Source organism: Hylaeus volcanicus, chromosome 4 (assembly GCF_026283585.1).
Source record: "Hylaeus volcanicus isolate JK05 chromosome 4, UHH_iyHylVolc1.0_haploid, whole genome shotgun sequence".
Taxonomy (NCBI): Eukaryota; Metazoa; Arthropoda; class Insecta; order Hymenoptera; family Colletidae; genus Hylaeus; species Hylaeus volcanicus.
This window is the reverse complement of record NC_071979.1, coordinates 30,285,167-30,299,798: the sequence shown is the minus strand read 5'-3', so window position 1 is coordinate 30,299,798 and position 14,632 is coordinate 30,285,167. Positions and strand designations below refer to the sequence as shown.

The window sequence follows — 14,632 nt, the reverse complement described above, 5'->3', positions numbered from 1 at the left end:
TTCTTTCTTTCTTTCTTCTTTCTTTCTTTCTTCTTTCTTTCTTTCTTCTTTCTTTTTATATATATATATATTGTACCTCATAGGAAATGTGTGGAAATATGTTAAATTAATCTGTCTGTTTAATTTCAGACAAGTGGTTAGTGAGTGAGTTTAAATGTGTTCACAATAGTGTACACAAAGAATGAAGAATCAGTGTCCAGTGTGAGCTGCGCCTAGACAGATACAGAATCTCAAAAGACATGGTCATTGACTTTTGTTTATTATTTGCTGTGAAAAGCAAAAGTAATTCTCTAAAATAGGATATATGGAGTGACACATAAAACTATAAATTAATTTATATGCGCTTGACGCACTGCGTTTAATAACGAACAGTATATTAAAACCATGTAAATACATCCCATGGATGTAAATAATTGTCTGCTTTGGCCATATCTGGAATTCTTCTACGCTCTATGACATGATAGAAGTTGACCACTTTCCTACTATAAACAGAAAGACTTACAATACGTGAAGAAAATAAAAACATTTTTAGGGAGGCTGGATACACTTAATAAGATGTTAGCTGTATTATAGTAAATTAATAACTTGTTTCTGTAATTAATTTATGGTAAGATGATTGTAAAATGTCGTTTGATTGAAGTACATATTCTGCGTGAATGTGAATGATAAAATGTCGATATCGATATGTGCGAGGATCATGTTTCATTATCTTCGAAATCTAGCTAATGTGAATCGATATACCCATGTTTAACATTATAGATGTACAGCCGTTAATCGAATATATAGCAATTTCCATAGACATTAAATTTGCGAGATTCATATTATATACTGAAAAATACATGAAAAGCTAACTACCTGTACACAGTCATTGGTACAATACCATTTGCATTTAAAATATAAATTTTCATTATACCAAGGTGTAAATATTAATTCATACAAAAGCAATATAGTAACTCAGAAATAATCTTAGCTGCTATAAACAAATTATCTTTTGACTGATGATCTCAGATAGATCATATTTTTCAATTTTTGTTTTTGGTTAGTCACATTTAAAAAATATATATAAATTATAAGCATGTCTTAAACAATACAATATACGTTAAAATGTAAATGTCATTTTCTAAAATTGTCATGCATTTATTAAGAATGTAGTAAACCGAACACGTCATAAATTCTCAGAATTGTCAAAGTATAGTACCTTTTTAAGATATATGAAAATATATCTTAAGAAATAATATGAAAATGATACGAATAGATTTATCTTATTAAAAAGTACGAAGCAAACTTACGAGTATGTAATTCCTGATTTTTATTTTCATGCATGTATTTTAAATTTTATACAATATAGATTTTGCAATAAAATTAAAATGTGACTACGTGCTAAAACAAGGGAAAGAAATGAACTATTACTGATAAAACGTGAAGTTACTTCACTTTGACATAACATGAGTAACAATTAGCTTTAAGTAGTACATTATTCTTCTATTATAACAATTTTTACATTAAAGGCAAAAAAAATGATGAAAAATTGTGAACTGCATGTAGTCAAATTGGGTACAAAAAATTGTGATTTTTATGCTAGAACAATATCATGAGAAATTTTCTGTAATTTTAAGATATGTATATAAGGAACTTTAGTGCAAGCTATACTTTTGTAGTATGCAATGTGTTCCGGATTCATAAAAAACTTTAACAAAGAGAATAGCATAATAATAATCATAGCAGGTATTACCATATTCTTTATAAGCACCATACTCCATTACATTACAGCTGTGTATAAATGCATACATATACTTTATTTAGATTGGGGTCTTAAAACACTTGAGTTAATAATTGCATTATTTTAGAGATACAAAATTTTCATTGCACAGAATATTCTACTTGAGATCAATGATTGAGACAAATATTTCTGAATACAAAGTACACAACATGGTAATTGAAAGATTCATAATATTCTATTCATTTTTAAAATTTTGCAACAAGTGGTGCATCTTAATTGTAACTTGGTTGTTACATTTATTGAAAATAGTAGTACGACAGAAATATCTTTAAGAGAACATTGTGATGTCTATTATTAGAAATAACACAAAGTTTCATGTATGAAATTAATTACATAAAATTGATACAAAGGCTGTGGAAAAGCTATATTCGAAATACAATACCTATGCAACAAGATTGGAAACTTTTAATAGAATAAAATATCTGTCGTTATCCCTTTAATTTAATACCTTTAAAAGTCTAACAATGCAATTACATATATAAAATGAATACAAGATAATAAAAAATTTTTAAATTAGACAAAAAATTTTAAAAATAGTCATTCGTAACAACGAATCCAGTTTCTGAAACATTTTCCAAACATACGAAGTTTACATTAATTTCATGTTCAACAAATTTGTACACATAACAAAAGCTTATGCAGTATTCGTAATAATATTTAAAACATTTCGATATAACTCACGTATCTTGCCCGTTAAGTGTTTTTAATAACGAATGTTCGAATACTTGCACCAATTTTCACGGTTAATTATAATACGACATTGTGCAACCCAACCACAGAGTAGCAGAGTTTGGGTGATGGTAAGTGACGGACCTGACGACGGTACCAGGTACCAGGTCCAACTCAAACGATCGAGTAGCTAACAGAAAATGCAGACAATCTGCGATCGTTTGGGTGGAAACATCATTACATCGCATCACAGAGTATTGGATTACTGAATGTTAAGTACTTTGGAGTACTTTGTTGATTAACTTAGTGAAGACACGACTTAATTTTTCTTTTATGTACGCGCGATAAATGGCATGTGATTATCATTTTTTTCTTCCATTTCCCGATATTAAACATTAAAGGTGGCGTTGCCGATGCTTCCAACCACTTCCAAGTTCCAACGTTAGTAAACGTCGCTTGGTCGCTTCTACATACATATATACATGTTGTATCAGTCAAGATTAAAGCATGTGATCCTGCCTTCATTGTAGATAATACGAAGCTGCGAAAATGGCGGACGAACAGGTGAGTTGCCGATCAAAATAATGTGCAAACCTCGAAACGCGACGAAGTTATTTACAACGAAGTGATTTCGAAAACCGTGCATCAAGTCAGCCGGTGGTAAATCGGTTCCGATTTGTGTGGTATTGACGTGTGTCCCGAACGTTTTGCTGTTGGGAAACACTTGAATATTCTTCGAAGCTATTGCACTGTTTGTTGCCGGACTACAGTGATTATTATTTTGTCGCGCTGTCAATGAAAATGCAATCACGAACTGACAAATTTCTCGGCCCACTGATTAAATGACATTTTATTATATGGACGAAACCGTGTTGCCGATGTGCGAGACTTTAACCTTGTTTTCGTGAATAGTATTGTGTAGATACAGTTTCCAAGTTTCTAAAGATAATTAATGGATGGAAATATCATCTACAGCGTGAATTTTATATTTAAACATTGTAATTTAAAAAAGTAACTTAAAATTACTATTAAAAAATACGGCATAACCTATCCGATACTCTTATTTTGCAACGTAAACTAAGATGTTTTCTCTGCTACTTCAATACGTTAGATCATTGTTTATCTGACATTCGGTACATTCAAACTTTCTTATAATTTAACGGTGTCTTATTTCGGTTTAATTGAAAACAAATTAAAACACTTTACGATTTTTTCAAACCGTTTTCCTGATCGTTTGAAATTCACTTGATTAATAGTTACAAAATGTAAATCTCGTAACCTCAAAATATCATTTAAATTCTAAGAAAATAAATTAATATTCTGTTCCTACGTGTTGAACATTAAAAAAGCATTATTATAATATTGTTTGTATTTCGTTTATCGATTAAAAAAGACAAAGTTTAAAAGAATTCATAAAATGAAACGATTAATGTTACTAAAATTTAATGTATTTAATAGAAAAGACTGTGATTTTCGTTACTTGCTTATATTAGTTTACATGTCACAGATATTACTTTAAAATAGTTTGTACAAACTAAATTTTCTCTCTATCGATCATTATAGTTTTGTTTTTTTTTTTAAAATATACATTCTTCTATAGAGTTTAGTATTTCATACTTTTTACTCTATACAACAATTATATTTGAAAAAAATATTGTTCGTTAAAAGAAAAGAAATTATAAATAAAAAGTATAATTTTAAAATTGTTTATTTGTTATAATCCAAAGACTATTTAAAAAATATACATTTTTTAATGTTAAATATAATAGAAAATAAAAATTTTCAAAGATTCTGAAAAGTGAAGCGATGGTTTTGAAGCTTATAGACTTGAAATACCTAAATGGAAATATCGTGGTATATGTTTGAATTGTGTCACTAAGAATGGATCACATACAGGAAGTACGGCAGCTGGAGTTGCTATGCAAGCAGTTGTACGAATCACAAGATTCTGCGCATCGTGCAGAAGCTGAAAAAGCACTTGTTGCTTTTCAAAATGCACCAGATACACTTACAAAGTGCCAGCTGCTACTCGATCGAGGAGATTCTGCTTATGCTCAATTATTAGCAGCCACTACATTGACAAAATTGATTTCACGTTCTGCAGGACTCAGATTACAACAACGGCTTGACATACGTGAGTATATTGGATAAATATTATAAAATAATTTATTTAAAGTTAATTTCTGTATTTTCGTTTTAGGAAATTACGTTCTCAACTATTTGGCAACTCAACCAAAATTACCAAATTTTGTGATACAAGCTTTGGTCACATTATTTGCTAGGATATCTAAGCTTGGTTGGTTTGATTCTGATAAAGATGAATTTGCTTTTAGAAATGTGGTCAGTGATGTAGCAAAATTTCTTCAGGTGCGATATAATTTTTTTATATTTTAATTTTATAAAATATTTTTGATAATTCGATATTTTAATATAATACAGGGATCAGTGGAACACTGTATGATAGGAGTCCAGTTACTTTCTGAATTGACTTGTGAAATGAATCAAGTATCGGATGTTGACGCAAATAGGTCTCTCACAAAACATAGAAAAATTGCCAGTAGCTTCAGAGATACACAGCTATTTGAAATATTTAAATTATCGTGTACTTTATTGAGTACTGCATGCGAGAATTGTAAAAATTTAAATTTTACCGATGAAGCACAAGTATGTCTTTTCTTTTTTGTGCTGTTCTTACAAAAAATTTAATGTTTTATATATGATCATATGACATTTCGATTTTCTTATTTATTGTTTAATTTAGCATGGTCTGATCAGACAGCTTCTAAAACTGGCACAAAATTGTTTAACATTCGACTTTGTTGGAACATCAACGGATGAAAGCGATGATCTCTGTGCGATACAAATTCCAAACAACTGGAGACCTATATTTCTGGATTCTACATCGTTAAAACTTTTCTTTGACCTATATCATAATCTACCCAACTCATTGTCACCTTTGGCCCTCTCGTGTTTGGTCCAAATAGCATCTGTCAGAAGAAGTTTATTTTCAAATCCAGAAAGAGCACAATTTCTAAAACACTTAATTAACGGTGTGACAAACATAATACAAAATCCGAGGGGTCTAAGCAATCCAGGAAACTACCATGAATTTTGTAGATTACTATTAAGGTTAAAAAGTAATTTTCAACTTGGAGAATTGATTTCGCTTGACAATTATCCAGAAGATATACAGTTGATTGCAAAATTTACAGTTCAAAGTTTACGAATATGGCAATTTTCACCGAATAGTTTACATTATCTTTTAACGCTATGGCAGAAAATGGTGTCATCTATTCCATATGTAAAAGCAGGAGATCGGCATTTATTGGATATATACACACCAGAAGTTGTAAATGCCTACATTACTTCAAGATTTGAATCAGTTGCAGTAATAGTTAGGGAACATTTGGAAGACCCACTCGATGATTTAGGAGTGGTACAGCAGCAGCTGGACCAAATATCGATAATCGGAAGGTGTGATTATCAAAAGACGTACACCTTGTTAATACAACTGTTTGATCAAGCTGCTAGAACGTATCAAGAATCACTGACACGTACAGCATCTCCAACTCAACAAATGGAAATCACTATACGAGAGGGACAACTCACATGGCTTGTGTACATTATAGGTAAGAAAATAATTGTAAACTATTAAACACAACAAATATAAATAAAACAAGATATACGTAATGAGACAAATGTATAATATTTGAAAAATAAGGTGGTGCCATTGGTGGAAAAGTAACGTTTAACAATAACGAAGAGTACGATGCGATGGATGGTGAATTGGTCTGCAGAGTACTTCAGTTAATGAATTTGACTGACTCAAGACTTGCACAAGGTGGCTGTGAAAAATTGGAGTTAGCAATGTTGAGCTTCTTTGAACAATTTCGTAAGATATATGTAGGTGAACAAGTTCAAAAAAATCCTAAAGTATATAGAAGACTATCGGATGTTTTGGGCGTGAATGACGAATCTATGATACTCGGTATTCTGATCCGAAAAATGTAAGTGTAGCGGAACATACGAAAATATCAATTAACCTTTAATGATTCACCTTTAATGATTTATTTGCAGAATAACAAATTTAAAATATTGGGGCCGTAGCGAACAGATTATTTCAAAAACATTACAGTTATTAAATGATCTGTCTGTGGGTTATAGCTGTGTTCGTAAACTTGTAAAATTAGAAGAAGTACAATTTATGCTCAACAATCACACAGTATGTACAAATAACTATGCATTTACAATTGTTCCGTACAAAAAACGTTAGGTACAATAGCTGTACATGCTCCTTTTTATTAATAGGGAGAGCACTTTCCATTTTTGGGAAACAATGTTCCTGTAACAGAAATGCGTTGTAGATCGATGTTCTATACATCCTTGGGTAGATTATTAATGGTAGATTTAGGAGAAGACGAGGAAAGGTTTCACACTTTTATGTTACCCCTAACAGGTAATTTATATACAGAAGTATAGCATTACATTTACTTAATACTTATCTTTATATCGTTTATTTCTAGGTGCATTAGAAAGTTTGGGGCAATTAATGGGTGCTGCTGATCCTTCACTTTTTGCAGCAGAAGAAGCGAAAAAAGCATTAATCGGCTTAGCGAGAGATTTGAGAGGTTTAGCTTATGCATTTAATACGTCAACGTCATACATGATGCTCTTTGACTGGATGTATCCTTTCATTAAAGACACGATTCGATCAATGCATGATTGATGATTGATAATATGATATAGTATTACTTACTCAAGTGTTTAATCATACGTTACCTTAATCCATCTATAGATATCCAAACTACACACCGATTTTATTACATGCTGTGGAATTATGGCATTATGAACCAGAAGTTACAACTCCCGTCCTAAAATTATTTGCTGAATTAGTACAAAATAGAAGTCAACGATTACAGTTCGATGCATCTTCTCCAAACGGAATTTTATTATTTCGTGAAGCTAGTAAAGTGATATGTAGTTATGGTAATCGTATATTGAATGTTGAAGTTCCAAAAGATCAAATTTACCCTTTAAAACTCAAAGGAATAAGTATATGCTTCAGTATGTTAAAAGCAGCTTTATGTGGAAGTTACGTGAATTTTGGAGCGTTCAGATTGTACGGTGACGAGGCACTAGATAATGCGCTTAATACATTTGTAAAATTACTTCTTAGTATACCACTACGTGATTTATTGGTATGTATTTGATTTAGATAAAAATTGCGTTTATAAACACAAGGAAAATTTGCTAACACATTCTTGTTGTTCTTGATAGGATTACCCAAAGTTATCTACGACGTATTACGTGTTACTAGAGAGCTTGGCACAGGATCATATGGTTTTCCTCTCCACCCTAGAACCCAGAGTTTTCTTGTACATTCTATCAAGCATCAGTGAAGGCCTTACAGCACTAGGTGCGCAAAAAGACTCCTATACAGGTCTGTGCGGCTGATTCTATCTTATTATGAGTCTCTTATCCTCTATGCCATGCCTTGGGGCTGTTAGTCTCAAATCATTTAGGCCAATTTCTACTTAAAATAGAAAGGTATTCGTCAAATATTTTGTTATGTTTTTAAAACATTGGAAAAGCTATGAATATTTGATTACAATTAAACCGTTGAAAAGTCATTTGTAATGAATTCAATATTGATACTATTTGGCGTTTACAAGTTTTCAGATATATTTCTACTCAAATTGTACCTGAACAAACAAAAATAATTGTTTCGTATTGCGCATGTATGGTTAATGGGACAATTTTTTTAATGATTTTATAATTACCGGTTGTTTACTCTGTTAACTTTATATAAAATGTCACATAAAGTTTTGGGCAGTAAAGAATTTATTATTCGAAGATATCAACAAAAAGACTAGTTAATAAGGACATTTCATTTTTTTATGTTCATTTGCCTTTTGCGTTGTTGCTTGGAATGTAAACCTGCCTCTAGGTATTAGTTATTGCCATAGTTTGAAACATATAATAATACTTGTGTATGCTGAGTAATTCACCTTCATGCATATAAAGAGAATGATTGAAACATTATGGTGTTATAATAGGCAATAAGAGGATTGGAGTTTGTAGAATCAAAACCCTATTTTTTATTACTGTAATGCTTTTTCAAAACCTTTATTCGTGTTTTTAGAATAATATTATATTAAACATTCAAATTCTTTATACCTTTAAAGTTGAATTATATAATGGATCTAGCACACATAGTCAGCCGCACAGCTGGCATGCTACTAAAATGTATGAATCTTTACAGTTATAAGTTCTTAATTTACTAATTATCATATGCATGATGTATTAATATTGTTTGTTTTTCATTATTTATGCTTTATTTTCCAATTGACATTCAATGTGCTAAACAATTTACAGCCTATTTTGACGTGTATGTAAAATACCGATAGTTTCATTTCATTTCATTTCATTTTATTTTATTTTATTTTATTTGTCACTTAAACGAAGTAGTTATAAATGATTTTATTTTTCATTTTCTGTTTCATTGATTAATGTTGAACATTTCGAATTTTCTTTGTTTTCAAATAAAAATATATTTAAAAAACTGTACGATTATCGTATGAAGTAAACACATAGTTTTCAAATCACACATTTAAAAGGTAGGTTCCTATATTAAATTTCACGTTAATTGTCCTGATAATGTTTGCATGTGACTTTAAAGTTTTATTTTATGAATTACTCTTGTATGATTATTTGTGTCATTTGATTTCTGTTGCATACAGAATATGAAATAAGAATAAAGAAATTTCTTTACAGATACAATGGTTTGTACTGGTTGCTGTGCGACACTTGATCATATTGTGACATATTTATTTAAACAACTGTATCCAAAAGGTATAACTTATAACACTAGTGGTTATTACACATATGTATATATTATGTGTATAACATATACCCTTTTTATCAGGAGGCTATGCAAGAAGGAAAAATGCTGTAGTTCCGGGAGGAGGAGATTTATTCTTACAAGTTTTAAAACAACATCCTGAGATTCTTCAACAAATATTAAGTACCGTTTTAAATGTGATAATGTTTGAAGATTGTAGAAATCAATGGAGTATGTCACGTCCGCTCTTGGGATTAATTCTTTTAAACGAAGATGTGAGTGTAAATTAATTTTTCATCTAACATTCTGTAAAAAATATACTAGTGATTTTGTAAAAAAAAAATTATGATTTCAGTATTTTAATCAATTGCGAGAAAATATTATTAGAAGTCAACCAGTTGATAAGCAGGCAACAATGGCACAGTGGTTTGAAAATTTAATGGAAGGAATTGAAAGAAATTTACTTTCAAGGAATAGAGATAGGTAAGAAAGAACGAACACAGGAGTAAAAGTGGTTCGATGGATAACAAACTGCCATTCTTCAAGAAAAATATGTATAAGAATAGTATCTATATGTTTACATATTTCTTTCATTTTAGGTTTACACAAAATTTGTCAATGCTTATAAAAGATATAAATGATACTTTGAAAGGACCTTATACGTCTACAAACGCTGTCTATGATATGATGACTATATGATTGTAGCGATATCGCTCTCTTTCTATTAGATTCTTCTAGGTTCTTGCCTGCCAAATGCTTGAATGTGTGTGTGAGTGAAACTATAAATTATGGTGGATTTAAAATTATGGTTTTAGATGAGTATAAAGATAATAAATTAAGTACAGTTGTTTTATAGAAACATTGTTTGGCTTCCTATTCTCTCATAACCTTACTTTGTTTTCCAAATTCTTTTGATCTATGTAATCATTTCAAATTTTAGCGTAACAAAACTCATTCATTTTTTAAGCACATATGTAGTATATCTATAATTTTAATATTAACGTAAGTATATGCACTTTATCCTAAATTTATAGACAGGAAGAAATAGATCCTTTTTATTACCTTTATACTCCTACCACTTTGATATAATACGATAATGGAACATGTTTATTCTTGCACGTATATTACCTACAATGATTGGCAATAAATATATTACATTTTGTAGATCCACAGTTCGTATACATTGATACATTTTTCATAGATAAATTTGTGTTGAATGCACATTACTTTCTGAAAGTGATTAAAATATTATGAATCTATGATTAATACTTTTACCTCACTATTAATATAAAAGATATATGTATGCCTTTCAGCACGCATTTTTTTAATTTCCAGTGCCAAGAATCAGCTTTTATACATATTGTTCATTATATTTACACTTTACTTTAAATAAATATCATATCGTTTTACTTATTAAATAATATTGGAAGATGTAGTATAGAATAGGAAGCCAACTATATGAATTACTATCATACATTTTGTTCCATATTACTTTTACATGCAGCAGACTTCCATTTATTTAAACGTATTCATTATTTAAATATTTTTTATTATGAAATATATATGTCACAATTGTATGAACAATTTTTAACGATAATGGTACAAAATTGATGGAGTCACTATAAAGAGAAGTATTAACGTATCAATTATTTGAGAAACTGAACTACTTAAGTCTTTATGTTAACGAGTGAAGCATTCATAATACCATACCATAGGAGTCGTTATTACATTGATGACTGCGAAAATTCCCTTACAAATGTATTTTGTTACTATTATTACGTAATTATAAGTGTCATTGATAATATTTTATTCAAACAAAATCTGTATTAAACATATGTTGCAAAAAACTATAGTCACCTGACTGTTAACATGCATATTGTAATTTTCTTGTATCTATTTATGCAATGCAAAGTACGGTACGGAGTTTTAAAATTACAATTCATTGCACTTCTGTAAATTATAAATGGCTACATATTTTTCAACAACTTAATTTTTTGTATTAAGGTTATGAATAATGTATATTATTGGCAAACAAATGTGAATTTCAAGAATAAATACATTTTCATTATACAAAGGCCAATAAAGTTATTTTACAAGTGACTATAACAATCATGATAAACGTATATAAGTAGTTTTCATTTTTTATTTATAATTCCATTCTTCTTGCTTGTATTGTTGTTTTGTTCTATATTTATTTTCTCATTGTAAAATGCATGTTAACAGTAGAAGGTTAACAATTTTTTATTGATATTATATTTTGTACTATGAATAAAAGTATTTCGATGTTTTTTGTAACTTTGGAAACTAGATTTTCAATATAAAGTCGAATTTAATTAAAATTGATTTCATTGTGTATAGTTTTTTATACTTGGATAACATTTCTTTTGTAGCAATCAGATTGTATGATAATTTCAGAATACATTTTAAAGTCGAAAAAGCCATTGTTAATTTTATAACAAAGAGTACTGCCAGATCTATTTTTCTTCAAATGCATCAGTAGTTGTCACTTTGTATCTTTATACAAATTTATGGTTTATTTGAACATTACTATTGAGGATTTGTTAATTCGATTACATTGTTTATTACAAAATTTCTTCGTAAGGTTAATTACAACATTAAGCAGTGAGACATGAGTACACGAAGAGTACATGTAAAAAGTTCACATGAGAGTTCTCTGTAATATTAGTTTGTACACAGTTAATAGTTTGGTAGGACATATACTGTTTTTTTGTTTTTACATAAAACATCATTTAGATTGCATCTACTCATTTATATGTTTTTTTACTGTAAAATAGTAGAGAGAAGTTGTTGCTAGAAAGCGACAGATGTCTTTTTTTTTATAACAAATTTTTAGGCACTTTACATTTAATAAATATTTGTAAAAATGTTAGAAAATTACATTTATTAACCGACTGTCACAGTTAAATATCTACTGTAAACAATTGTATTGTATATACTTTTGGTATAGTAAAAATGTTACATTTCATATTGTATAAGGTGTCAAAAAATATCTAGCGCAGAATTAGACTAATTATTAAAATAGTATGTTCATCTATATATGTATTTAATAGTAAGACACATTTGTTTTCACATCTATGTTTGTGTTCATCGTTTAGTCAAATTATGCGCTAGAGTTTTAGAATGACTAATATATATGAGAAACGATTAAAGCTTTTACTTAGTTTTAATATCATTCGTTGTGTAACGTATAGATACGAATAATTACCTACTTTTTTTATATTCGTGAAATGCGCAGAAAATTACACAAAATATACGAGTTCATTATAACTTTTGCATTTGATTACATGATTCAATAAGTAGAAAGAAATAGTAAAAAAAAAACATCATTGCATTTCTATAAAATTTTTATTAGTAATCTTATCAAACTTTATTACATAAATAAATATATATATTTAACTTAATAATCTTTCACCATCTTTGGATGTGAACATTGTATACATCTTTTTACTTAATTCGGGACCAACTTTACGCGTTGTTGTAAGAGGCCCGGCTGCTCTTCTAATCTGTGAAACATACGAAATATGTTTGTGAAATGTAAGTAAAAATATATTAATAAAAAACTTCATTTTTATCATTTTAAAACATTATTTTATATAATTTTCTTTATATTTTGTAAGAAATTCTGATTGTTATATTATTTACCAAAATGTCTCTCAAAAGGTTTATTCCTTCGTCGTATGTACAATTCTTGTATGCCTGAAAAAGAAATTGAAAGGATAGCACAGAGAATCTGATTGAGCTGTGTTTATTACTCACTTGCATCAAATCTACAGGACATGGATACACGGAACAAATTGCTTCTGCAATTTCAAGACTACTTAAATTAAATTGACAAAGTTGTTGTTGCCACAATCTTTTTAATCCATTGCCATCTTTATCTACATGTACTGTATTTCTATTATCTCCCATCACATACCAATCGAATTTGCTTGTCAAATTTGTATTTTTCTCCAATTTATATGGTTGTTCTGCTACAGCTTTTGTACACTGATACACCATTAGTGCTAAGTCTCGAGAATTGTTAATTAATCTACTGCTACATTTATTAATTATTTGTATTTCATTAAGACACATTTCGAGATCCTCTCTCAATATTTCTGGGAAATTTTTAAACTGACAATTACTTTTAGTATTGGTTTTTTGAGTTTTACTTTTTGCTCCATTTTTAGTTGAATTCTTTGTTTGGTTTTTATATGTAAAATAATCTTCTATACCAAAAATGACTATTATTATATTGTAATTTGATAATGATGCTTTAATGTTAGAAATACTCCCAAAAAAGCTGCCATCTGCTACTTTTGTTACAGCTTCATCCCAATTCCAAAGTACTAATATTTGATTGACTTTTTCAATATTTACTACTGTACATATTTCATTGGTTTCATTAATATAACTGTTTTCAATATTTCTTTTCCATGTAATGCTGTTTGAAATTAATTCTTTGTTAATACTATATTTTATATTAGCATCAAGCAGTGTACTTGTAATATCAGTAATAAAACCGAAATTTTCAATACCTTTATCAAGAACAACTTCCATAAATTTCATACATTCACCAGGTTGAATACTTTTTGATTTCTTTGATGCAATTGTTTTCAATGCTTTTTCTCTGATTAGTTGTTCCTGCCGTTTTAATCTTTCCTCTATTAATTGACTTTTACTTTTCTTTGCTACAAATTTAGTAGTCTTTTGACTCTCTATCTTTTTGTTCAGTTCATTCAAATTTTGCGTGAAATCATACGAGTCAGACACACCATATAAAGTTTTTTTAACATTATACTCTTTTGAATTCTCACGGGTGACAAAAAGATCCTTTTTTAACTTACAAGATGGAATATTAAATGAACAGCTTTCATTAATGTTATTTTCTAAATCAACCCTTTTATCTGAATCAGCGGCATGATAGAATTTTACTGCAGGAAATTCAAAATCGTCCGAATCACAGTCGAGTGACGATTTTTTTCTAACCTCGTTAACATTCTGTACTCTATCATTTTCAACAGAGAAAACGGATTCGTCCGAATCGCTTAAAATAATAACTTCAGCCATTGTTATGAAATACGTATTACATATTTTTCAGAACGAATTTTGATATACGTAAACAGTATTTTGCGTAATTTGTTTAAACGATATGTACTTCAGTACTTCGCTAATAGGTGCATCCGTGCATGTCCATCCAACTTGATTGTATGATTGCATCCAATGAATGGATCTATGTAGAACCTATTAGTACCGCCATTAGAACCTATTAGTGACGCCATCGGTGGGATAACGCCCAAGTCTGTAGGGATAATAGTTTCCACTGTTTCCGCTAGATAGCA

General features: G+C 29.4%; 3 protein-coding genes and 1 long non-coding RNA gene across 7 annotated transcripts in view; 2 read left to right on the top strand and 2 right to left on the bottom strand.

Annotated features, from left to right (window-relative positions):
* LOC128875812 (beta-TrCP) overlaps positions 1–912 on the top strand; it is a 7,662-nt gene extending 6,750 nt beyond the window's left edge. For both annotated transcript variants that reach the window (XM_054121711.1, XM_054121710.1), the window contains exon 9: positions 130–912. The gene's annotated coding sequence lies outside the window, so the exon portion shown is untranslated. The remainder of the gene's footprint in view (positions 1–129) is intronic.
* LOC128875815 (uncharacterized) lies at positions 61–2,591 on the bottom strand. Its single transcript, XR_008456887.1, has 2 exons — positions 2,462–2,591; positions 61–2,342 (listed from the first exon to the last, which is right to left on the bottom strand). It is a non-coding gene; the product is annotated as an uncharacterized LOC128875815 (long non-coding RNA).
* Positions 2,592–2,893: 302 nt separating this feature from the next.
* On the top strand, positions 2,894–12,276 carry LOC128875811 (exportin-7). 3 transcript variants are annotated; one of them, XM_054121709.1, is made up of 15 exons: positions 2,894–3,013; positions 4,346–4,583; positions 4,650–4,816; positions 4,889–5,113; positions 5,211–6,078; positions 6,171–6,456; positions 6,527–6,671; positions 6,758–6,905; positions 6,973–7,132; positions 7,245–7,647; positions 7,727–7,865; positions 9,224–9,301; positions 9,375–9,565; positions 9,646–9,773; positions 9,890–12,276. In XM_054121709.1, the coding sequence occupies exons 1-15, from the start codon at positions 2,999–3,001 to the stop codon at positions 9,987–9,989; spliced, it is 3,291 nt and encodes a 1,096-aa protein (XP_053977684.1). In that variant the 5' UTR covers positions 2,894–2,998; the 3' UTR covers positions 9,990–12,276. The 3 variants fall into 3 exon arrangements, 2 of the variants coding, with proteins under 2 accessions (XP_053977684.1, XP_053977683.1); XM_054121708.1 differs by lacking the exon at positions 2,894–3,013 and having other exon boundaries at positions 4,049–4,583; positions 7,727–7,889; XR_008456886.1 differs by lacking the exons at positions 2,894–3,013; positions 9,646–9,773; positions 9,890–12,276 and having other exon boundaries at positions 4,036–4,583; positions 7,727–7,996; positions 9,375–9,419.
* Positions 12,277–12,637: 361 nt separating this feature from the next.
* LOC128875813 (crossover junction endonuclease EME1) lies at positions 12,638–14,497 on the bottom strand. Its single transcript, XM_054121712.1, has 3 exons — positions 13,068–14,497; positions 12,954–13,007; positions 12,638–12,814 (listed from the first exon to the last, which is right to left on the bottom strand). Exons 1-3 carry the CDS (start codon positions 14,358–14,360, stop codon positions 12,704–12,706), a joined length of 1,458 nt encoding a protein of 485 aa, XP_053977687.1. The 5' UTR covers positions 14,361–14,497; the 3' UTR covers positions 12,638–12,703.
* Between the last annotated feature and the right edge of the window lie 135 nt (positions 14,498–14,632).